Source organism: Phoenix dactylifera, chromosome 4 (genome assembly GCF_009389715.1).
Source record: "Phoenix dactylifera cultivar Barhee BC4 chromosome 4, palm_55x_up_171113_PBpolish2nd_filt_p, whole genome shotgun sequence".
Lineage (NCBI taxonomy): Eukaryota > Viridiplantae > Streptophyta > Magnoliopsida > Arecales > Arecaceae > Phoenix > Phoenix dactylifera.
The window spans coordinates 13,118,763-13,145,053 of NC_052395.1; the positions used below are offsets into that span (position 1 = coordinate 13,118,763).

Genomic DNA, 26,291 nt, shown 5'->3' on the forward strand with positions numbered 1-26,291 from the left:
TCTTACCAAGCCCCTTTCGATAACACGATTCACTTTCCCGCATTCCAAACTCAACGTTAGATCGCTACCGTTGAGTTTGCGGGGGCGTGTTGAGTCTAGCGTATCATCTACTCCCGCACGTTGTTGTGATCTCCTTCCCCAGCTGCAACAGCCTCTGTTACCCAACCAACCGGGTTAACAACTTCTGTTTTCCCATGTTTATCTGAACCGTTTTGTATCACTTATATATTGGTACTGTAGATGACAACGGGAATACAATCGAATATCTTTTCCCTCTCTGAAACGTCCTATTCTCTCTCTGAAACTCGTCTCTTCTCAACCTGGGTTCAAGTCTTTACAGCAGGAAAGGCCAACCAATGCATCCACTCCAAATCTCCTACTCGCGATCTCAGCCGCACCTTGTTTGGAGAATCCAACCAAAGAACGAAAAGCCAACTAACCCATTGAATCTTTTCAACATCTTTTTTAAAATTATTGATATAAAATTTTGCTTCAGCCAACCTATTGAATCTTTTCAACATCTTTTTTAGAATTATTTGCTCTAAAATTTTGCTTCAGTCAACCCATTGAATCTTTTTAGCGTTTTTAGAATTATTTTTTTAAATTTTTGGTTTATTTTTCTTGTCTTTCTACTTATGTGTGGCTCGCCCTTATTATATAAAGGCCCCACTTCCTTGTATTGGATTCATCAAAGTTTTGAGTAATAAAATTGCTCCACAAATTTTCTTTTAATGTGATCACAAGAAAACAATATGCTTGCTGTTTCTCTTCCATCCTTCATCGAAGGCGGTGTGCTCGACTTGACCCGCTTTCCAGTGTCAGGAACCTATTAGCTTTCCGCTGTTTGAACATGGTGGTGACTAATGGGCCATAGCTGGGTCTTTCATCTTTGGTCCAAGATGACAAGTGAAATCCTCCTTTCTTTTTTTCTTTTTTCGTTCTATTTGGTGAACCAGATTTATTAAACTAATCTTGAGTAAATACATCGGCAGGCATAAAAAATCCTCCTCTTAAAGAGGTGGTCCGAATCGTGCGGTGTTCGGCCGCACGGCGGCGGCGGCATTTCATTGGCAGTGCCATCACTTCAGTCGCCGACACTCGCATGCGCATGAATGCCTGACACGGCCGGCATAGCGGCGCATCGAAGCGGCAATGGGTTTACACCAAGCAACCTAGACTCAAATTCCAAATCATCGCACTCATGCGACCGCCCCTAGAATTTCTTGGGGTACATCCATAACCTTCCAACTATCTATTTGATAAAAATTAGTAGACGCACACGTGGATCCCAAGCCCCTAGAGGCTTGACCTCGAGGGAAGAAAATCTGAGACACCCAATCACAGCCAGAAACGCACCCAAAGTTTCTCAAGCTGTCGTGGCTGATAGCTTGCCAGCTGTTCTGACCATTAACCCCAACCTCAAAGCCCATCGACCAAGGCTATAATCAACAAAAGATCAATAATCCCATCAACCAGCCAATCAAATGAAAGAATTAGATTTTCTTGGATGCGGACTCCACCCGCCCCTCGTCTTTTAAATCCGCTTTAACCCAACCCCCTTCGCTCAGAGCACCAAACCACCATTTCCATTGGGATCGCCATCGCCCCTCCCATCTCGAAGGCATTATCTCTATCTAGTCCTTCCCAATGGCTGCCACCATGGCCCTCTCCTCCCCCTCCCTCGCCGGGAAGGCGGTGAAGCTCGCTCCCTCGACCTCTCCCATCCTCGGCAATGGCAGGGTCACCATGCGGAAGACCGTCACCAAGTCCGGCAGAACGTGGTACGTACGGCCCGGACCGCGTCAAGTACCTCGGCCCCTTCTCTGGTGAGCCCCGTCCTACCTGACAGGCGAATTCCCCGGCGACTATGGGTGGGACACCGCCGGTCTCTTGGCTGACCCCGAGACCTTCGCCAAGAACCGCGAGCTCGAGGTGATCCACTGCAGGTGGGCCATGCTCGGTGCCCTCGGGTGCGTCTTCCCGGAGCTGCTGGCCCGCAACGGGGTCAAGTTCGGCGAGGCTGTCTGGTTCAAGGCCGGAGCTCAGATCTTCAGCGAGGGCGGTCTGGACTACTTGGGCAACCCGAGCTTGATCCATGCTCAGAGCATTCTCGCCATCTGGGCCTGCCAAGTTGTACTGATGGGTGCCGTCGAGGGGTACCGCATCGCCGGCGGGCCGCTCGGCGAGGTCACCGACCCTCTGTACCCCGGCGGGAGCTTCGACCCCTTGGGCCTTGCCGATGACCCGGAGGCGTTCGCCGAGCTTAAAGTGAAGGAGATCAAGAACGGCAGGCTGGCCATGTTCTCCATGTTCGGTTTCTTTGTCCAGGCTATTGTGACCGGCAAGGGCCCGTTGGAGAACCTGGCTGACCACCTTGCGGATCCTGTTAACAACAATGCTTGGGCCTATGCCACTAACTTCGTGCCCGGAAAGTGAGCCTCGCAACATTGGGTGCTTGGCATTGGCAACAGAGAATTAAGGGAGGAGAAATTCTTCATCTGTTATGGTTTTTGTTTGGAACTGAAATTGTTGGTTTCATGTCCATTAATCCTGTGCAATAATATTGTTCTCGCTCTTGAGAGCCACGTACGTCTTCTGTTCCTTTTTTTTTTTGGGTCTCCAAAGAGCTGCAATCTAATAACAGGAATTCTGCACCCAAGTCTTGAAATTTCCTGCGCACGGAGACAAGCAACTGTCGTTTTGTCTGTATTTTGCTATCGATCTCGTACTTGGGTTACATCCTCTTATTTACAAAGTACATGTATATATTTAAATGACATATTACTGTATAATTATTTACAACATGTTTAAATCAAGCAAGAAGACTTGAGTTACATTCCTGAAATGCATGGATCTCCTCATGTGACGTATCAACAAATTGCTCTTATATATTCATGGTTATGATATGCTGGATCACTAGTACCACTGCAGGTGGGCAATGCTCGGAGCCCGTGGGTTCATCTTCTTCTTTAAATGTAATAACACAGGGCATCATCGAAAAAACTAGCCGAAAAATATTTTTTGAATTTTTTAGTCCTGTATAAGTACTCAAGATCTATCCAATGTATAGTTGATATAGCATCGACACACACCGCATGGTCCTCATATAAAATAAATTATATAACCCATGATTCAAACCAATGACTCTAATTTTGATGTGAGGACTATGCAAGTGTGCATTCAGTTTTACATCAGTTACGCACTAGATAGATTGTGAGTACTTATAAAAGTATAAGATGTCCTAATAATACCTTTCGACCAACTTCTTTTGGCGAGGTTTTAGATCATCACAAATGGTATAAGAGTGGACTCGGTCCATAGCTTATGAGAATTTACAGACATTGCAGTATGAGTCCATAGAGACTAACCACGAGCTGATCATAGTATTTGTAATTGGATTCGAATGAATTTAGATTCTTAGTTTGGTGAGGACACCGAAGCTTAAAAAGAGGAAGTATATGAAAACCATGTGGATGCATGTTTAGTCCTATATTGACTATATACTAGATAGATCTTTGATACTCATAGAAGACTAAGAAAACCAAATTATATATTTCAGTTAATCTTTTTAGATGAAGCCCTAGGCCGTTTCGCTAAGCTTTTGGCCTACAGTGGGGTCAAGTTTTGCGAGGCAATGCGGTCCAAGGCCGGAGCTCAGATCTTCAGGGAGGACCGAACTACTAGGGCAGCCCAAGCTTGATTCGCGCCTAGAGCATTCTGGCCATACGGACCTGCCAAGTCATTATGATGTGCGCTGCCGAGGGGTATCGCGACCTAGAGGCCTTTGCCGAGCTAAATGTGAAAAAGATCAAGAACAGTAGGCTAGCCATGCTCTCCATGTTGGCCACCGTGACTGTCGGAGAGACCACCTTGCTGAAACGAGAAGCCTGGGTCTATGCTACCAACTTTGTCTCGGGCGGCGAGTGAGAAACGGAGAGATTTCCTTTACCTGCGGATAAGCACCAAGGAATTGATACTGTCGTTGGCTGTGTAATATGGTGAATCGTGCACCAGTACCGTCTTCAATAATGTTTAGCTCTTCCTATTTTCTTGGCATAAACCATGAGTTTAGCACCGGCACAGTAACATTTGCAAGCTGTCGGAGAGACTCTGTAAATGACCCATAACATCATACCTCTCCTGCAAAAGCACCCATGATATATATCTATGTCTAGCAAATTAAAGTGAAGCAATGATTAAATTACAATATCCCGGTCCCAAGGAAAATAAACAAGACATCTACACATACCATTACAATAACAGTAGCTCAAGCTTTGCACCTTTATTTTGCCCTTACTTAAACTTACCACAAGACGAGTGGCAGATGCTTAGACAAAAAGGGTTTATGTGATCAAAATAAAAACTACCGAATCCCACCTGATAGAGACAGCACGTTCACTGAGAATAATGACAGACACGAATATTTCTGTAAGCATTGTAGAATGGAATCTTGCATGTAGAATTCTACATTTCAACTTCAGTAATTCTTCAATTAAATAAGCATGCCAGCAACCATCAAGAAATACCTATGCTATTAAGTCAGATGCCCAGATCCCTCCCTCTTTCCAACAACTGATATAGTTTCAGTTCTACCGTTGCACCACTAACTAATCAGATGACATTTCTAATGCTTCAGAAATTCTCCCATTTACCTCTTCTGATATTTAAAAGGTGCAGGCAATGTAGTCAAACTATTACCAGCAAGTACATACACGCTCAGCATAATACACGCTCAGCATAATATTTTAATTGCCTAACTGTAAGTGATCCTGAACCAGAATAAAAAAATGAGAAAGTAAAATTGTAATCCTCGATCATGTTAACTTGTGCTTGTTATTCATCAAAGCACTTTGTATTACAAATCAAGAATGCGTAAAAACTGAAGAAAAGATTTTGCTTTTGTAAAGGTTGAAGGCATGTCACCCGTTGTAAAAGGCTGGGCAACAAAAGTTTACAAGAGCAGGAGTGAGAGAAAGCTACATCTACGTCAGAACTAGACCAAGAAAATTCCTTTTTGAGTTCCAAGAGAGTGGAATTCTCACGTATTTTCTGCTCCTCTAGCATGGACGAAATAATGGTGACCTCTTCTACAACAGCGACATCTATTCCATGCATCATCATGAGCAAAAGGCTCACGTATAATTCTGTTAACCATCAGTAAAGTTTGTATTTTGAATCACTGGCAGACTTCTATGTCAAAGCCATTAATCAGAAACCAAAAGCTGCAGCGTGTCACATAAGGTACTCCAACAGTATGAATGTGTCTCCAAGGTGGATTCTGTACGATATAGACTAAAATGAATGAATGAACTTATGCGCGAGCTGCTGCTGCCCTTGCTCTAGCTACAGACTTCACATATAGTTCCTCATACTGTGCAGCTGATGAATCCCAGCTGAAATCCATTCTCATGTCATTCTGAACAAGTTGTTGCCAGCCATCAGGATTTTTCATGTAGTAACTGAATGCCCGTTCCAGGGCACTGCTTAGGCCCTACAAACATGTGCGGTAGTTAATTCAGAAAATGACCAGCAAAACTTTGGCTGATAACAAAATTTTTCAAAGAAGTAAACAGATAAAATTTATGCAATCCTAACAAAGTATGAATTTGTGAACAAATCATGGTAGCTCCTGGCATAATGGGCCAAGCAATGGTGCCTACCTGCTCATCTGGTGTCACAAATGTAAAGCCATTTCGATATTGTACCGGAATTGTATCATCGTCAACATCAAAAACACTGCAAGAAACAGTTGATAGAGAGAGAACCAATGAATTAGTTAAACATTACATTGTAAAATTTACATAAAAATGCTAAATTGACTGCCCACCTATCAGTCAGTCCACCTGTTTTCCTTACAATTGGCACAGCACCATATCTCATAGCTATCATCTGTACACATCAGAGAACTTAAAATTTTAACATCTAATAATAAAAGAACAGTACCCATCTATATATAATAAATTTTGTAGTTTCCACTTGTTCATTAATTTCCTCAAAAATGTATCCATCTTTTTGGTAGTTAAAGATGCATCCATTAATCCACAACAAAAGACTCGTAATATGAATGATTATATGGAATAGCATTCTTCCATGTACAGAAGAATATTTCTACCTTCATACAATGACACTGATGCCATGACTGCATAAATTAATTGTAGTGGTGATGCTTAAATGATTTACATAGTTCAAGTGAATGAGAAGAGAATAAAACCTGAGTAAGGCCACAAGGCTCGAACATTGATGGAATTACAAACATGTCAGATGCTGCAAAGATTGCGTGTGAAAGAGCATTGTCATATTTCAATAGCAACCGAACATGAGGGTGGGTCTGGAAATGGTTTGCAATACCCTCAAACTCCCCCTGCAAAGTACATTCAACTGATCAGATTAATGCTTGCAATGATGCTCTTTTGAAGTGCAAAAAATTTCACTTAAATAACTCGTACCACCAGAAAGTATTGTTGATAAATAGCTGGATATAAATAAAACTAGCATGATATACTCAGATACTCAGAAGTATCTTTTGTTAGCCGGGAATCTACTTTGCAGTATACAAGATATAACTAATCAGGTAAACAAAGAAACAGGTTAATTTATCTGCTCATGTGAACTTCTCGGAAATTGAACTTGCGGGATGGATGCATTGATTTCTACATATATAAATTAGCCTCACTACAAACACATTGGCTCTCAAGATGAGAAAGGGTCTCCCCCAAAGTTCACCATCTCAGTATCAAACCCCATACAGGTACCATTCTATTATCATGTCGGTACGTGGTTCGGCATGATACAGCCTGGTGTACTGAGTGTCGGTATAATACAACATACTGGTTCGGTACTAAATATGGTATGGGGGACACACACACACACACACACACACACAGACACACTGGTCCCCTGCAAAAAAAAGAGGCATAAATGAGTTGGCTCACAGTTGAAGCAATTCATACATGCTAGAGTATCAAAAACTTTAGTCCTTCAAAAAATCTATTAATTTGGAAATAAACAATTTAGTTACAGAAAATGATAAGCAAACTCTTTTTCCTTCAAGCCCTTAAATATCTTAAAATATGTTATGCCTAAAAATGTTTTTAAAAAGTATAAGCATAATTTGCTTCCCAACTATTTGCTATTTAATATCTGGGATCTTCATAAATGTGCATGAATTGCTAAGAGTGATGCAAAACAGCATATACAGATGCTAATAGTGATGCAAAATAAGCATGTACAATGAGCTATACTTGATTTCCAATCCATGGGTGAACTTGCCTAATCACCATTATATTGTATACATGATACCCTGCCTAAGAGCATTTTGTAGGTATCAAAGGATATGAATTGCAGTAGATAAATTATTTATCATGACAAGCAGTTGTTAACTAGACTAAATTGCCAGCACCACATTGTATATATGTAAGATTTATCTATGTTTTAACAATATCCACACAGTCTGCTGTTAAGATTTGTATTGGCATTTATCAAAATGTCATGATTCAAGGAGTTTATTCCGTTTATTCCAAACACTGCAACCTTAATTAGGGGTCAATTTTAGTTAGGGGTGTAACTGGGAGGAGCTTAACCTGGGTCTGGTCGAGTTTGATTTGAAATTAATTCTGAGCTCGGAATTTGAGATCAACTTGATTTTTTTACTGCAATTTCTAGCTCAATTCAAACTTAATTTTGAGCTGAACCGAACATGATCCTAATCCATCAGCTTGAAAATCCTAAATCAAGTCAGAAAGCAGTCCAAGTTTGAACCAAGCTCAGTTTCAAGATCAAACTCAAGCTTCATTTCAGGATAGCATCAAATCTGAATTAACATTTAAAGGATTCAAAAATTAAATAAATATTCAAGCTTGAAATGACCCTAATAAAATGGATCATTGCGTATATGATCCAGTGGGGCATTTTGCTGAACCACTGGTGGCATGCAATTGCGTGCGAATGGTGATTTGGGGGCCTGCACATGATATGTATACCCTGCGTATTGCAGTTGTCCATAAGATGTTTGCACCCTGCGATCATCGTGCATTTGTGGGTGGCAAGCTAATCAAGCCAAGCTTGATCGAGCTGGATAGTTTTGGCTCAGCTTGAAATTAATTTCAAGTCTAGATTGCTGGTTCAACTTGGCTCATTTGGCTTCAAACTGTGCCTTTTTCATGCCGAGCTCAAGCTGTTCAGATCATTTACCCCACCCCTACTTTTAATTAATAATACTATCAGCAGAGAGGCTGTTTCTGTGTTCTGAACCCATGACCTCTAGGTCATTCTGGACCAAGCTTATAGTGGCACCAAGGCTCACCCTCTTAGCAATATCCAAATTAAGGACATAAAATCTGTATAGATTGACAATAAGGAACTTATACTGTTTCTATCTCTTAATGCTAACACTCATAAAAAAGAAAATGACAGCAAAAGAAGACAGATGATAAAAAAGAGAAAAATGAGAATTAGAAAAATCAGCATGAAAACTTAGAAGAAATAGTTCCATCAAAATCATAATAAAACATCATCTTTCCTACACATTTTGCTTAGTTGACCCACTTAATAAAGCAAGCAACAATCTTGGATTTAACCGTAAAAAGCTACACAATTTTTTTATCCAATACCTGTTTTCAACTTTTCACTCCTATAAGAAATAAAAGACAAGGAAAAACTATTTTTGGAATATGGTATTTTATCCAGGCCCGTACTTGAATTGTAAACCAAAGATGCATGCAGATTGATTGTCATATCTATGTATGCATATCTTAACTTAAATTTTGTGGCCTTAAATGTTTTCTTATGAAATGCATTTGCTTTGCTAGCTGGACTTGTCTACATATAAAATGATAGCAATTTTAATATGGTTTTGTATTTGTCATGCTTCTTTCTGATTCTTCCTGAGTTTCCTTTTATTTTATGCTTACCTTTTGCTGGTTCTAATTCCTTTTAAATTTTTCTACTGCAGCTTGACACTTAAAATTGGTTTATGGCATACCACAAAAAGTGCAACACCTTGGTTCAAAGTTTCTGGTTGCAAAGAATGAGAACATAATGCATCATTAGCTAGTAGGAGAAATTACTGAATATATACACTCATACAATCATGTTAGGGACACTACGAAAGTTAGGACATGCTTAGAGAAGATTTCTCATAATTACTTTTCTCCTTGGTTTTTTCTCAATCCATGCTTATCTCCATTCCTTTTCTTTCTTCTTCCTTCTAGAAACCACTCATTTTTATTATAGTCATTTGTCATTTCTTCTTGTGTCTTACTAAAAAATTCTTGCATCCCTTATTAAAAAATGTTATCATTAATATTGCATGCATACCCTTTAAAAAGTTAAAGTGCAATATATATTGACAGACACACCACACACAATTCTAGTAATTTACAAGGTCTATGCAGTATAAACGCAAGATTGCCGAACCGGTACCGGATACCATACCGGTCGGTGCCTGGACTGATTCAGTACCGGTTCAGATCGAACCGAATCAGTTGGCCCGGTTTGGCAATTCTTGGTTCCTATTTTTAAATTTTTTGAGAGTTTTCTCTCTTTTCAAACTTTTTCTATAAATTTAAGTATAATTTGATTTTTTTTTCACGTTTTCTTGATTTTTTTTGATATTTCTATGATCCCGATTTAATCTAGATGATGCATCTTATTTCTTTAAAATAATACAAATCATAAAATAAACAACATAAAATATCTTCAAATCAAGATACAATCAATTATATACTTTTAAAGCACTCTCAAATATCTAAAATCGGATCGAGTCGCCACTCGTAGATATCCGGATCATCAGCATAATAAGAAGGCAGATCAACTCGCCCCTCTAATCAAACGGCATTTTAGTCTTATATGCTCAACCCATGAGAAACACGTGCTAGTTTATAAGTACTCTCGGATCTCTCGTTGAAGCTCTGGCTCTGAGAGATGTTCTCTGGCTGATAATACGGCTGTGGAGGGGCCCATCTAAATATACCAGCAACAAAATCCGACCTGTAAGATGCTCCAAGCTGCGTAGGATAGTAGCCATCGGAAGATGTCTCAAACACACCATATCCATATCCGTATCTGTATGGATCATAGATTGCCTGTGGCTACAGATAATAGGATCCAGTATACGACTAAAAATCTGATACATCTATGGATCCTACACCACGTGCGAGGTCTTCTGCAGCTGCATCGTGTCCTCTTGAATGATCTCGAAGAGCCCGTCTCCTATATGCAATCGTATCCTTGTGGGCTCTACCAGATCGTATACCATGATTTCTATCCTATGTAGCATGTATAAACTGGGACTCATCGGTGTATCGAAAACCAACCTCCGACTGTGTCTCATAAGCAGTGGTCTCCTGTCCTCCACTCCTTCCATGGCTAGCAGATCCATGACCACCAGAACCGTTATTACTGCTGCTCCTAAACTCTTCCTCGACACTCTCCATTGGGGCCTTTTGTTTTTCTTTTTTGGTTTGCCGAGCAGCTGTCTTCTTACCCTTCATGCCCCTCTCTGCCTAGCTATATCGCCCTCTTGACCGAGTCGACCGCGTACCGTAGCATCCTCATCTGAGCATCTTTCGATCATCTCTCTGAGAGAATGTCTCGAATGAGAAAAAAGTAGGTGACTTACTTCCTCGTGGCTACGGTTGATCAGTTGTGGAAAAGCGTGGAATATTGCTCTCAGCCCATTGCTCTGCATCAACTCTAGCCTTGCTGGCTACGAAGCTGATCAGTCGTAAAGGTGTTCCTAGCTCGTCAAGCTCCAGCTTCTGCTTCTGGCCTACAAGCTAGCCAATTATAGGATCATCGTCATCATCGACAAAAGCCTTATAAATCGGATCTGCATATTTGAGCTCTATTTCCTCCTGAATGCACTTTAGCCTCAACCACAGATTGTAGTGAAAATATACAAGGTTGTTGAGGCACTTCTGTGTCAAACAATTCCTCTACTTGCTGTAGATGAGGGCAAAGGTGGACTAGTTGCGCTCACAACCACTTAAGAAGACCGTCTAGGAGAAGATCTGGATAGCTATCCGCTTAAAATTTTTCACGGACAGCCCAAAATGAATCCCCATTTAGCTGCACAAATATTGAAGAAAAATAGATATTAGTACCATATTAGTAACCATCTAACGCCAGATGAATGTCCTGATGTGTAACATACCTGGATTCATAGTTATCTTACTCACGACAGTTGCTCGCTATCCAAAGCTATGGCTGCCCTCTCTAAATAATTTGGTCCGTAAAAAAGAACCATATTGTACTATGTTAATAATAGAAGATACCGGTATACTTACATATGACACTAAAGTTAAGTTATCTCTTTTAGACATAGGGCCGCGACTTCTAGATCAAACACCATCTTGTAAATGACATTACGTAGAGCCGCCAAAAGTTTATCATCCATACCAATTTCAGGTACATTGTATTGAAACCAGAGGTTTAGATACTATGTTGCACATAGAGGAGACCGCCTTAGTAAAATTATACAAGTACAAGAGCAGTCTAATTTTCAATATTTTTGCTTACCTACTAGATGCAGTTTCTGTCTATTTGGTAGTCCCACCGCCGCTCAATGATGTCAATGTACCGAGCATGGGCTGGATCTGCCTCTATGATCTCAGCCTTTGCCCTCTCCATCATGTAATACAGAAAGCTCATCTGGGGGTACCTCTCGCTATCCATGGCTCGCAGCACTTCATATAATGGTTTGATAGCCTTCACTATCGCAGTAGCCCGCTACCAGAATGTCTGCCTCGTCACCAAGTCTTCAATCCTGCTTCCTTCGATGTCGTGCTGGGCATATCTACTTTTCTGCCATTCGGTACTGACAAACATCTGACGTAGGGCTGCTTTCTTCTTGAGAAGATTATCAAGTGCAACGTAGTTAAATTGTTCGTTTGGAAATTTTCCGAAAAGCTAATTATAGGTTCTTCTCTCCATCGGAACAATAGGGCCGTTATGCTTATTACTAAACTTGTAGCAAACCGTATGACTCCTGATCTCAAAATCTCTTTCCCTGCAAACCTCATCAGTGAAAGAACCCATATATGGTTATAAATATACCTGGTGATGCTTTGGGTTGTCTTCACGTATGTTGCACCCTACGAATCTTCGTAATGTCCATCAACATGAGGTCGATACAATGTGCAGCACATGGGGTCTAGAAAATATATGGCTGCCACTCCATCAAGATTCTTCGGCGGCCTTATATTGTAATCCATTATCAGTGACAACCTGCACGACATTCTCCTCTCCTACCTGATCAATCACCTCCTCCATAAGTTTGAGAATGTATGTGGAGTCGTGCACCTAATCCGAAGCATCAACCAACTTGTGGAAGAAAGTCTTTGTATCACAGTATATCAGAAAATTGATGCTCCTTCTGGTAGGACCGGTCTAACCATCACACATCACTATCAGTCTATATGTGAGCTACTTGTTTTTGTATGAGGCAATTCATTTCTCTAGCTTCTTATTATTGTCAAGAAGCTTACCGTAGATGTCTTTCAGGCCTGAAGGATCTACACCGGGACCGGCAACCTGTATAACAGAAATGGCATATCTATAATACGTATTATCTGCTATATTCACTAAGATGTGGCTGAAGTGGAACCAAGATCCAATAGCTCGCCACATATTCTTCTTATTTTTCTTCAGCATTCAGTCAAACCTCTACTGCTTCGATTCTCTATTGAGAGGCATGCGGATCTAAATCATGAATTGCCGCTCTTGGTGGAATTTCTTTGGATGACTTCTTTCGGCTACCATAAGCACCCAGAATAGAGTCAATCCGGCCACTGCCTCTGCTGACGCCCTCCATGATTGAGGAGGTCCTCTGCAACTCTGGATCTGGCCTACTTCTCGCGGAACCAAAGCCCGACTCGTAGAATGAAGGCCCAAATCGAGCCTTATGCCTGGCTACCTCCTCCTGCTGCCACTAATCATCCAGGCTCGCCTGCATGGAAGCCTCCTCGTCATCTGAAGAGGAGGCCTCCTCTGACTCTCTGGAGTGATAAAAAGGTAGCTTTACCGCTCAGTGTTCCACCTCCTCCTTCCTGGCAACCCTTTCCTTCGCTTCTTTGAAATCAGCAAGATTCTTCCTCATTAGCAGCTGAACCTGCATTGGGCATCTAGAGCACGTAGCTACTTCGCCAAAATTACCAGCTAAGTGCTGTTTCAATCTGGTTATCTCTTCTCTCTTGAACTACTGGTGGCACCCAGTTGCACTACCACTAATGCCCGCCCTCCAGCATTTGCCCATGCTTCCAACCAATATCACGCTCTTGAGAGTTTTTTTTTTCTTGATGGCTCCATTCCTACACCGAATCGATCAAGTATGCTAGTTTATCAATTATTTAAATTATAAAAATATTAATACGAGGACGATATAAAAAAATCAAGCCCACCAAAAAATTTGGCACGATCTTCTCTTATTTTGCAATTTTTGAGCTATTTTTTTAAAAAATCCTAAAAAAAAGAAGATAGGAGAAAGAAAGCACACCTTAATTAGCCTTGGCTCTTCCTTTTGATAGCCTAAATCAATATTATTTGTGGATCTTTTTGGAAAGAGAAGAACACTCTTCGGCCTAAATCAATTTTCTGGATAGCCTGAATTAATTTTGGGAAGGCTTTTAGCCATCCCTTGCAATGTTGTTTGGCTTTTATAGCCGAATGGGCAGGCTAAAAAGCCACAGCGGGCACTGTGGCAATAATTGCCACAACGCCTGTTGTGGCTATTTTGGCAGCAGCACGTGCATGCTAGGCAAATTTAACCGGACTCGATGCAAACCGGTCAATTTAACCGGACTCCGTGCGAACCGATCGGTTCGCACCGAGTCCTGGCTGAACGTCCGGTTTCGTCCGGTTTGCTCTTGTACCGGCCGGTTTTATATACCCGAACCGACTCAGTCAGAGACTAGGTTCTTGCGTATTCGCCCATAGTATTAGGTAATATCATCCAAATATAAAGTAATATAATAATAATATGTCAAAAAATAGCACACCTACACTGGCATGAAATTCCAGATATGCCCCTCAAAATTTTCAAAAAATATATAAAAGGAAGGGAAAAAAAATTAACACCAAGTTAAGCTCCTTTTCGACCTTTGCCAAACTAAGCTTAGAATGCATATGTATTACAACAAGACAATAAAATTATAGCATAACCATAATCATCCAGTCTCTTCCTAACTATTTGAGGTCAACTTTATGGATCCTTATTCAAAATTTGGATCCATCTCACAATTATCGACATATTTTGACAACAATCAACCTGAAATCAAGCCTCCACCTTCTCATCCAGGCATGTATTTTAGACTTTTGGAAGGGAATACATGCACTTTCAACCTTTTTGAGAGTAAATATTCAAACGATGGATTTTGAGAGGCACATATCTAAAAAATCCCATAAATCCATAGAAACTTTCTTGCACTAGATCAATTGGCCGTATATAAAATTGCATAATTCACGCGGCTTACAATATTAATTATGATACATGGTATTGAAATAATATACAATCTTATGACTAGATGAATCTGTTCAAAGTTATATACGTTATCTAGATCCATATGTTCAAGCACAGGATTATGATCGATGATTCTTCATTCAGAATTTTTATTTCCATATTCTGGAATCATGTGGTGAAGTAAATAAATTTCCAAAATAATCAAGGAAGAATACTTGCATTGAATTCTGTTCTTTGGTTAACAGGACACAATTTATGATTTATGTAAGCAAGATGAAGCATAAACAAGTAAATAAGAGATTTGTTGATTAACAAATCACATTATCGGCATGTCATGAAACAGTCACCGTGGATATTATGTAGTTGCATCAGGTGCTAGGGCAAACTACAAGTAGAGCCCTCTTTATTCAAAAAGGATTGAAATACTGTTCTATGTGAAAAATGACAAACACTTATTATCTTTCATGACAAAGAGAGTTTTACTTGAATGTGTGGCACTGGACTTGAACCTAGAAGCACAAACTGTCCTCCTAACTCCAATGTTTGGTACATTGCATGCCTGATAAGATATACACCCTTCTGAGGTACCAGTCGTGTAATGCAACCAATCTGTTACATGAAGTATTAAGGAACTTTACTTTCTCTTAGATAGACAACAAAAAATATAAGCAAATATGTACGTTGCTTGAAATAAAGGGAATAATTGATGCAAATCAAATTAAAGAAGTGATCCATAAGTAATCGAATTACAAGACTTTATAGTGAATATAATACAGAATGGTATCTGGAAGAAAATGTGCAATGGGAGTCTAATCCTGCATTAGTTACTCCTCAAAAGGTAAAACCACAATCATGGTTGTTCAGGTTGAATTTTAATACGATCAATCAGGAATGTGGTCAAATTGATCAACAGTCAGAAATTTTTCGAAATTATATTTTTGTTAAAAAAAATAAAGTATCAGATAATCCTGCAACATAGTTATATTTGTTAGGTCTGACTACTTGCCAACTGACCATTTAGGTTTCATGGTGGCCCCCCTCTAACCCAAAATTTCCTTCACCATGCACCCAACACCATTTCAGAGGGTTGACATTACTTTGAGAGCCAGTTATCAATATTTCAAATTTCATTCCGCTGGTCATTAAACCAACCCACTAAATATAGGATTTCCCTTATTCCTCAAGGTTAAGATTGAATAGTACAAAATAACAGAATCATTTCGCATTCAAAATTGTTTTGTTTGCAATTTATTAATATACGCAGATCATAGACTCAATTTAGTTTGGAAAATGCACGCATTTTATTCCATCTAGACAAGCACAATAAACAGCTCTCCATAAACTTCAGTTATTTAAAATTTTGGAATAGCTTGGCTATTGGTATTCCATGAAGAAGAGCATTTCAGGAAAGATAAGATTGAATGAATAGTACAAGTACATATTTAAACCATATATAATTGAAGACATGAGATACCAAGTAGTTATGCGAAGCAGTTGCACCTCAATGGCAGTAAGATAAAAAGCACAGCCTAGAATAAGATATTCTATAAGTGGACTTCACTTGTACATAATGCTTCTGATTCTTTGGGTTTGCTGGTTCAAACCATCTGCTCTCATAAGGAATGGAAGTTTTATAGTGGCGGACCATTTGAAGGTGAGAAGGATATGACAGATGCTTGCGGAAAGGATAAGGAGATCTGCAATGATATTTCTAAAACCATGAAGAGATGGTGTGAATGAACAAGCAAGAGAAAAGCTCCGTTACTAGAGATGCATTTGCCAGAGTTCATTAGGGGTTCAACTTCTAGCAATGTAGGAGAGACTGGTGACGGTATTGAGAATTATGGTGACTTTGCAGCCTCAGAATCTTCAGAATGTGTTGGTTGTTCAAGTGTTTTACAACCATCAGTAGCCATGCTATGTATGTAAAAGTTAATGATCAAGGTGTATTTGGAGCAAGGTTCGCGGTACCAAGCGTACCGACGTACCGGTCGGCTTCGGTAACAGTACGATACCGGTGCCGAACCGATACTGTCCCGATAGGGCACATTCGGCCTGGTTTCGACCCCATCGTCTTTTTTTTTCTTCTTTGGAGTTCTTTCACTTTTGGATTTTTTTTGGTGTTTTTATGTTTAGATTTAAGGTTAAAACTACATGATGCAACTTATTACTTCCAAATGATTCAAATAATGAGATGAAGAACATAAAATATCTTCAAATTAAGATACATTCAATTACATACATTCAAAGCACTCTCGGATATCTAAAATCGGATCGAGTGGCGATGCTTCTCGTCAATATTTGGATCATCAGCATAATATAGAGGCAGATCAACCCATCCCTCTAACCAAGCGACATTGTAGTCTTGTATGCTCAATCCTCGAGGAATGCGCGTCGGGTCATAAGAACTCTCGGATCTCTCGCTGAAGCTCTGGCTCTGAGAGGTGTCTTGATAAGGGGCCCATCCGAATATGCCGGCACCAAAATCCGACCCGTAAGACCCTCCGGGCTGCGCAGGGTAGTAGCCACCGGAAGATGACTCCGATGCACCATATCCATAGGCTGGCTGAGGCCGCGGATAATAGGAAGACTCAGAACTTGATACGGATTCGACTCCACATGGGAGGTCATCTGCAGCTGCATCCTGGCCTCCTGAACGACCTCGAGGAGCTCTTCTTCGATATGCAATGGTATCCGACCGGCCTATATCAGACGGCCTACCATGGTCCGTATCTTGTGTAGCATGTGTAAACTGAGACTCACCGGTGTATCGAAAACCTCCCTCCGACTGTGTCTCATAAGTAGTACCATACTGTCCTCCACTCCCTCCATGGCTAGTAGATCCATCACCACCATCATCGCTGCTGGTCCAAGTCTCCTCCTCGACACTCTCCATTGGGGCCCTTTTCTTTTCTTTTCTCGTTTGCTGGGATTGACGCCCTCCTAATCGAGTCGACTGGATACTAGAGCGTCCTCGTCCTCGCATGAGAGGATCATCTCTCTGAACGGAAGCATCGTACCAGTCATGCGGTGACTGGCTCCCCTCTAGCCACGTCCTATCAGCTGTAGGAGTGCGTGGAATGTTGCGCTCAGCCCATTGCTGTGGATCGACCATAGCCTCAGTAGCTATGATACTGGCTGGTCGTCGAGGCGATCCTGGCTCATCAAGCTCGGGCTCCTGCTGCTGGGCCGCAAGCCAGTCGAGTATAGGATTATCATCATCTGTAAAAGTCCTATAGATGGGATATGCATACTTGAGCTCCACTTCCTCCTAAATGCATTTTAGCCTCAATTGCAGATTATAGTGCACATAAACTAGGTCGTTGAGGCGCTTTTGTGTCAAACGGTTCCTCTGTTTGTTATGGATGAGGGCGAAGGTGAACCAGTTGCACTCACAGCCATCCGAGGAGACCGTTTGGGAGAGGATCCGGATAGCTATCCGCTTAAGATTTTTTGTGGATCCGCCAAAATGAATCCACCATTCAGCTGCAAAAATATTGAAGATAATTACATTTTACATATATGATGGCCTCATAGTTGAAGATAATTTAGATGCAAAAATGTCTTGCAGATTTGTATTGTACCAGGATTCATAGTTGTCTTGCTCACGACAGCTGGTCACTGTCCAAAGTTGTGGCTGCCCTCTCTAAATAATTTGGTCTATGAAAAGAAGCTTATTGTAGTATGTCAATAATATAAGATCCGATATATTTACATATGTTACTAAATCATAGTTACATCTTTTATACATGACGCGGCGATTTCTGGATCAGGCTCCATCTTATAAATAACATTACGCAGAGCATGAAGAAGTTCATCATCCATACCAATTCCACTCTCGTACTGAAACCGGGGATTCAGGTAGTATGCTGCACATAGATGACACCATCTTAGTATAATTATACAAATATATCAATCAGTATAATTATCAATATTATCGCTTACCTGCTAGATGTAATTCCCTACCCATTTGGGCTCCCCACCGCCGCTCAATGATGTCGATGTACTCCTGGGCATAGGCTACATCTGCCTCCATGATCTGAGCCTTTGCCTTCTCCATCATGTGATACAAAAAGCCCATCAGGAGGTACCTCTCGCTATCCACGACCTGCAGCACTTCGTATAATGGTTTGATAGCCTTGACTATCGCATTGGCCCGCTACCAGAATGACTGCATGCTTACCAAGTCTTTCATCCTGCTTCCTTCAGTGCCGGCCTGGGCATATTTACTTTCCTGCCACTCGGGAGTGACAAACATCTAACGTAGGGCTCCTTTCTTCTCGATAAGGCTATCAAGTGCAATGTAATTCGTAGCAAACCGTGTGACTCCTGGTCTAAGAATTTCTCCCCCTGCATACTTTCTCATTAATGAAAGAACCCAAATATAGCTATAAATATACCTGGTGATGCGTTGGGCTATCTCCACCGTATGTTGCACCCTACGGATCTTTCTAATGTCCATCAGGATGAGGTCTATGCAATGTGCAGCACATGGGGTCCAGAAAATTTATGGTCGCCGCTCTATCAAGACCTGCCCAGCCAACTTATATTGCGGCCCGTTATCAGTGACGATCTGCACGATATTCTTCTCTCCAATCTAATCAATCACCTTCTCCATAAGTCTGAGGATGTATGAGACGTTGTGCACCTTATCCGAAGCATCAACTGACTTGTAGAAGAAGGTCTTCGTATCACAGTATGTCAAAAAGTTGATGATGGCCCGCTTTGTCGGACTGGTCCAACCATCACACATCAGAGTGAGCCCATATGTGGGCCACTTGCTCTTATATGAGCCAATCCAATTCTGTAGCTCCTCCTTATTGTTGTCAAGAAGCTCACCATAGATGTTCTTTGGGCCTGGAGGATCGACACCGGGACCGGCAGACTTTATGGCAGAAATGGCAGACTTGTAGTATGTATTGTCTGTAGGGCTGGAAGTGGGCCGGGCCGGGCCGGGCCAAACCCCTACCCAAGCCCGGCCCGAAATTTTTTCCGGGCTTCGGGTCGGGCCGGGCCCCGAATAATTTTAAAGGAATGAGGCCCGAGCCCGGCCCGAGCCCGTTTGGGCCAGCCCGTTTGGGCCAGCCCTTTTGTGCCAGCCCGGCCCGATCCCGAGCCGGGCCCAGTTTACAGGAACAATAACATCAGAATTTGAAGATCAATATTCACATTCCCATAAAAAGATTCAAATGCTGATAGTCTTTATACTAGTTTTCCAAGCCACGACATTAATATAGTAAAATAAAAATTAATCTAATCCATGACAAAAATTTAATGAAACCTCTGCATATTAAACTATAACAAACGATGGAAGTGCAGAACAAACAATGCTCAGTGATGGCACTAATGAAGAGGAAACCATGAATGGAGAAGTTGAAGATGCCAGTTCCTTGTCCAAAGTCCACCTTTCTGATTCTAATGATGGATCCACTGGAAGGGAAAATGATGCTGCAGAGGTTGATCACAACCAAGCAATAGATTATCAAGGAAAGGAGAAACGCTTGGTCGAATGGTCGCTCTGTTTTTTTTTAAATACCCTTCCATCAATAGATTATCAAGGAGAAGGATCGTTGATTCCTATCAAGACTCAAGAGAGAATAGAACAAGGTAAAGCACCAAGAGAGAATAGATTATCCAAAAAACCCTAACCTGAGAGCCGACTAGAGCCGATGCAGCTCAAGTGACGATCAATTTTGGCGGTGAGGGGGTGGAGCCTGGAGGAGAAGGGAGATGAGGGCGACGATCCGAGACGATTGGCACTCGGCGAGTCGGCGACGACGACGATCAGCGCCACAGAGGAAGGAGGAGAACAGCAAAATCGGAAGTAGGGAGCCTAACCTGAGAGCTGACGACAACGAGCCGACGACGACGACGAGCGGAGAAACCCTAGCACAGTAGCACTCGAAAACCACCGCCGACGAGCCTCCCCCGCTTTCGTCTCGCCTCTGCACTCGACGAGCCGATGACGACGAGCCGACGACGACAACGATGACGAGCCTCCACCGAACCGTAGACGACGACGACGATGACGACGGTCTCCTCCGGGCTGGCCCTCTGCAAATCCCCAAATCGGCAACGGCAAATAGGCAAATCGCGATTCGGCAAGGGCTATTGCCTATTTACCGCTTCTGAAATTCGGGCTTGGTTCGGGCTGGCACTGGGCTCGGGCTTGGTCCGGGCCCGGGCCGGGCCAATGGGAAACCCGAGCCCGGCCCGATAAAAATTTGGGTTTAAGTTTCCAGCCCGAGCCCGGCCCGATAAAAATTTGGGTTTAATTTTCTAGCCCATAGCCCGGCCCGCGGGCGGCCCGACCCGATGGGCTTCGGGCCGGCCCGAGCCCACTTCCAGCCCTAATTGTCTGCAACATTCGCTGGAATGTGGCTGAAGTGGAACCAGGATCCAATAGCTCGCCACATATCCTTCTTCTTCTCCTTCTCCTTCTTCCACATTGTGTCTACCTTTTGCTGCTTCGAATCTCTCCTGAGGAAGGCATGCGGATCTACATCATGGATTGACGCACCTGGTGGAATCCCTCCGGAAGACTTCTTTCGGCCACCAAAACCATCCAGGATAGATGCAATCCGGCTACGTCCTCTGCCCTCGCCCTTCCTGACTGAGGTTGTCCTTTGAAACTCTGGATCTTAAGAAAAAATGAAGAAAAAGAATTCTGCATAATTTAATTATTTGTAACTGAAAAGGGAAGATTTTTTTCTCAACTTGTTGAAATTATGCATATGTCTCTGAATGTCATATTTGCTCTGAACTTCATTACAAAATTCTTATAATTGCTTTGAATCTTATTACAAAATTCTTTTAGGCTCAATGGTTTTGTCATCATCAAAAAGGGGAGATTGTCAACCTTAAAGGATGAATTTTGATGATTACAAAATACTTGAGTTAATGTTGTGTACTAATGATGTTAGTTTAATTGTGAAGTTTTATAAGTCAAGAAAAATCAAAAGAAATGAAGCATTACAAAATCCTTATCCTTAACACTTCATAAACACTTTATTGGATATGTTCTAAAAGGAAAATGACCTTAATCCAATCCATGAAGATCAAAGATAAAGTCTAAAGAATTCTGTTTGAGACACTTGAGTTGACCCCTGAACAAAAGGACAAGTTTGAGTTGACTGGCATGTTTTCTTCAAGTAGCACAGTCAATGAGACGACCCCCGCAAGACGTGAGTCGACCCTTGTATAGTTCAAATTAAACAGAGGACTTTTATCGCCTGAGACAAGATTTAAAGAGTCGACCCTTGCTCCTAATGAGTCGACTCCCGACATTGAAGAGTCGACCCTTAAGTTTGAAGAGTCAACCCCAGTGTGAAGAGTAGACCCTTGTTACAAATGAGTCGACCCCCAACATTGAAGATTCGACCCTTATGTTTGAAGAGTCGACCCCAGCTCAGTCTCAACATTGGCTAGAAAAACTATTGGATGAGTCGACCCTTGTGTTTGAAGAGGTGACTCTTGAAGAAGATGAGTCGATCCTTAAGTTTAAAGAGTCGACCCTTTGAAGTTACAACAGCAAGAGCAATCTCAATATTTTGAAGCGCCAGCCTAGGATAAACATGAGTCGACCCCTGAACTGCATAAGTCGACCCCTGTATAGCTGGGACCACAACAGAAACCTTGTAACAACTTTTATCTTTTTTTTATTACAAAAAAGATTCCTATCAGAACGGCAAGAAAGGAATTTGAATACCTTTGAAGAACTGGTCTATAAATTCAAGAAAACCTCAGAAAGGAAAGGAACCCAAGAAGTGAGAGAAACATTCAATCAAGAAAAAAAGTTTCCACAAGAAGTAAAAAAGAGGAGAAAGAAAAAGTTCATCATCCTCACCGGCATTCTTCAGAAACTTGCTTCTGTGAGGAAATCAGTAAAAGCTTCTCATCCATTGCGTTAAGAAGAGTTGGTGCTCAGCATTGGGATTCTCATCAACAGCCAACCACTTCATCTTCTTCAACATTGCTTCTATTGATTCATTCTATATTTTTTTTGAACTTTAGTTTTCTGGTTATAGCAATTATTTATTTGGATTACTTGTTGCTGTAACAGTTTCATTACCAGAACTTATAAAGGTACTTCCAAGCCTTAATTGAAAGTTGCTGAATCGGAAAAATTCAGCAAGGGTAAAATTTTTGGTTGGTTTATCTGAAAACCAACTGGGTTGTTTGTGAGCCCGAAAAACAAACTGTGTAAAGGTTTTTGGTTGGTTGCCTGGAAAAACCGAATTTTTTGCGAGCCCGGAAAAATAAATGGTGATAGGTTTTCGGTTGGTTGCCTGAGAAAACCTACTGGGTTTCTGACTGTGCGCCCAGAAAACAATCAGACTGTAATCTGCTGGATTATAGTGAAGTCTCAAGCTTGGCTTGAGGAGTGGATGTAGATGCTGGGAGTGCACCGAACCACTATAAATTCTTGTGTTTGTGTGTGGCTTGTCTCTCTTTCTCAACCGCATTCTTCTAACTGTTTTCCTCACCTTATTTACTACTTTATTTGTGCTGGTTTAATTCCGCTGCTAGATCTCTGAGTTTGCAAAAGTATTTCAGTGAATCATTCATTTCGTTAAATTTTTAAAGACCCAATTCACCCCCCCCCCTCTTGGGCTGCACCTCTGGGCAACAAAAGGAGCATGAGCTACAAAGGTAAGTCAAGAGCTTTGGCTGAAAGGCTTGATTTACAAGAGCTTAACTGCTTAAGTCCCCATGTCATGCCTGTCTTGCTCCCCGAAGAAAGATACGACCTAGAGAATGTATATGGACAGCTGCACCATCAACAAGATCACAAGGAAGTACCGACTTCCTATCCCTTGGTTGAATGATATGTTAGACCAACTTGTAGAACTTAAATCTTCTTCAAGATTGTCCTTTGCTCAGGCTATCACCAAATTTGAACCCGCTCAAACGATATACAAAATCACATTTAAGAAGCGACATGGGCTTTACAAGTGGCTGGTCATACCATTGGATATCTTCAATGCCCCAAGCACATTCACAAACCAGCTACTTCAACCTTTTATTGGTAGAATTGTGGTTGTGTATTTTGATAATATACTTGTAAACAACCACAAGTCTTGCAAGCATATTGAGCACCTGAGGTAGGTGCTTGGAAATTGGAACCTTGCACCAAGCGAAGCTATATATGAACTTCAAGAAGTTTTCGTGGATCATGCCCAAATTGATCTTTTTGGATATGTTGTATTCGAAGATAGCATCCACATTGACAAGGTCAAAGCCATTAAAGAATGGGCAACTGCTCGAAACATCACGATGTTCGAAGCTTCCATGATGTTGCATCATTTTATCCAGGCTTCATCAAGAACTTTATCATCATCGCCCCTCTCACTGATTGCAAAAAGCAAAAGTTCATCTGGATGCCAAATGCTGAAAAGAGCTTACACAATTTGGAGTTGTTAAAAATGCAAGCAGCCATCTTGGCACTACCTGACTTTAACAAAGGGTTGGGGTGGTGTGATGCATCCAAAATTTGCATTAGCATAGCTCTCTCTCAAGAAGGCCGACCAATGGCCTACTTTAGTGAAAAGCTGAATGGAAGCTGCCATAGCTAGCTACTCTACCTATATGCAGAGTTTTATGTTATTGCACGGACCATGTAAAATAAGTTGTACCCTCCAACAACATAATTTCTTGCTTTTTTTATCACAATCACCACCTTAATAGGCCGATATGGAAGATGGGTTGTATTTCTCCAGTAGTTCAACTTTGTGATCAAGCACAAGACGCGATGAATCGAAGAGAAAACATACTTAGTCACTGGCATATTATATTTGCCAACAATTGACCTACTAAAAGACCTGTGCAAGGACGTTGTAGATTTTGGAGCTATCTAGTCTTCCTTTGAGTGTGGAGGTACTCCTAACTTCTCTCTTACTGATAATTTTCTCTTCTTCAGAACTTGACTTTGCATCCTAACTTTGGTTTATGAGAGAGAAGATTGTCCAAGAAATACACTTTGAAGGACTGGGAGGTCATTTTGGATAAGACAAAACCTATGGTCCTGGTAGAATGAAAGTATTATTGGCCCCGATTATGGCGTGAAGTGATCCAGTTTGTCATGAGATGCTAAAGGTCATACACTGAACAAGTATCTTTATACCACCTTTGCCCATCCCTACAACTACATGGATTGAAGTGCAAATAAATTCCATTCTTGGCTTGCCTAGAACATAGCGTGGATTTGACTCCATATTTGTAATGGATGATAGGTTTACGAAGATGGCTCCATTGTCTGTTGGAAGGATGATAGATGCTTCACATGTGATAGATCTATACTTTAAAGAGATGGTTTCGATTGCATGGAGTTTCCAAGACTATCACTTCACATTGTGACATCAAATTTATCAGCCACTTCTGAAGGACGTTGTAGCAAAAATTGAGGACAAAATTGCAGCTTAGCAGTGCCTACTAACCTGAAATAGATGCCAAATCAAGGTGGCCAGTAGAGCCTTAGGAATTTACTCATATGCCTTCTGCAAGAGAAGCTGGTAGTTTCGAACTTTCCTCTTCCTCAAACCAAGTTTTCCTACAATAGCTCATACAATTGTTCAAGATTGTGTACAGGAGGACACTAAACAACATGCTCGACCTAGTGCCACCATCAAACACCCAGCTAATTAGATATAATGCAGAAAACTTGGTGGACCACATAAAAAATATTTACGACCAAGTTTGGAAGCAGCTAGAGTAGAGGTGCAAATGGGTCGGGTCAGATCGAGTCATGAGTGACCCCGATCCAATCCAGTTTCTTGTTCGGATTCTAATTTTAGACCTAGACCCAATCCAATAGAAGATTGGGTCAGGTTAGGTTGGGTCCACTGCTACAATATTTGACCAATGAATCATTCGGGTCGGGTCGGTTCCATGTATAACCCAAACCCAACCCAAAAAAATTCGGGTCCGGTTTGGATCCGGTTCGGGTCCGGGTTGGGTCATGCTATAATTCATAATAAAGAAACATATTTCACTACTTTAAGGTTGAACTTTTTATCTGAAATTTTTCTTTACCAAGATAAGCAAGTTTAAACACATTTTAGAATATACATCATTGTTCCTTTCCTCCAGAAGGAGCTTGTGGGTATGGAAATCTCTCTGCCAATTTTCCAGCGTATTGCTCAGTACAAGGCAGGCATTGTCCCTATTCAATACAAATGGTAAACACTTCCATCAGAAACTCAACCATCTTATAACTCCGATTATATTATTCCTTTTAATTTCTGGTGGAATAAAACAGGTGGGGGGTTATACTGCACCCTTGGCTCCAAAAAAACATTACAACCAAAAGCTCTGTAAAGTCATCCATATTCCTTATAGCTCTGGCTTCTTGCCTCCAATCTGTAGAAACTCCCACTTCCAACAGGATCCGTTTCCTAAATATTTTAAACTCAATAACACAAAGTTCTGACTCCTTTTGCCTAGAAGCTGTGTTCCCTCTGTTCTTCTTTATCTGCCTTTTTTCCTCTAACCTCTTTTGATATCAGCTTGAATTAAATGCACAAAGATATTTCTCAATATTTTCCTGCATCACCGGGACCCCTAAAACAACTCCTAGTGAACCTTTCTCATCCCAGTAGCACCATCATCCAACAACTTAAGAGAACATTCAAAAGCAGAGACTTCAAATGAAACATTATAATTTTCTTTCTTTCAAAAGAGAACCTTTATTAAAACAGAATCCCCTCTCCCTTACCCTCAAACAAAAAACCTTTATTTCATTATAAGCAAACACACTCTATACAACTCACAAACAACTTTCTATCTCTTTGCCTGGGATCTGAAATATTATAGTTCTGAAATGAATTGCAACCTTTTT

The 26,291-nt window shown here is 41.3% G+C and overlaps 1 protein-coding gene and 1 pseudogene across 1 annotated transcript in view; one reads left to right on the plus strand and one right to left on the minus strand.

Annotated features, from left to right (window-relative positions):
* Positions 1–1,553: 1,553 nt before the first annotated feature.
* LOC103712699 lies at positions 1,554–2,457 on the plus strand (annotated as a pseudogene).
* A 2,237-nt stretch (positions 2,458–4,694) lies between these two features.
* Positions 4,695–26,291, minus strand: part of LOC103712722 (probable starch synthase 4, chloroplastic/amyloplastic) — a 39,266-nt gene continuing 17,669 nt past the window's right edge. The window contains 5 exon segments of the mRNA XM_008799327.4: positions 4,695–5,491; positions 5,661–5,736; positions 5,828–5,889; positions 6,212–6,361; positions 14,939–15,064. Of these exon segments, the coding sequence (XP_008797549.2) occupies positions 5,312–5,491; positions 5,661–5,736; positions 5,828–5,889; positions 6,212–6,361; positions 14,939–15,064 (594 nt within the window). The 3' untranslated portion in view covers positions 4,695–5,311.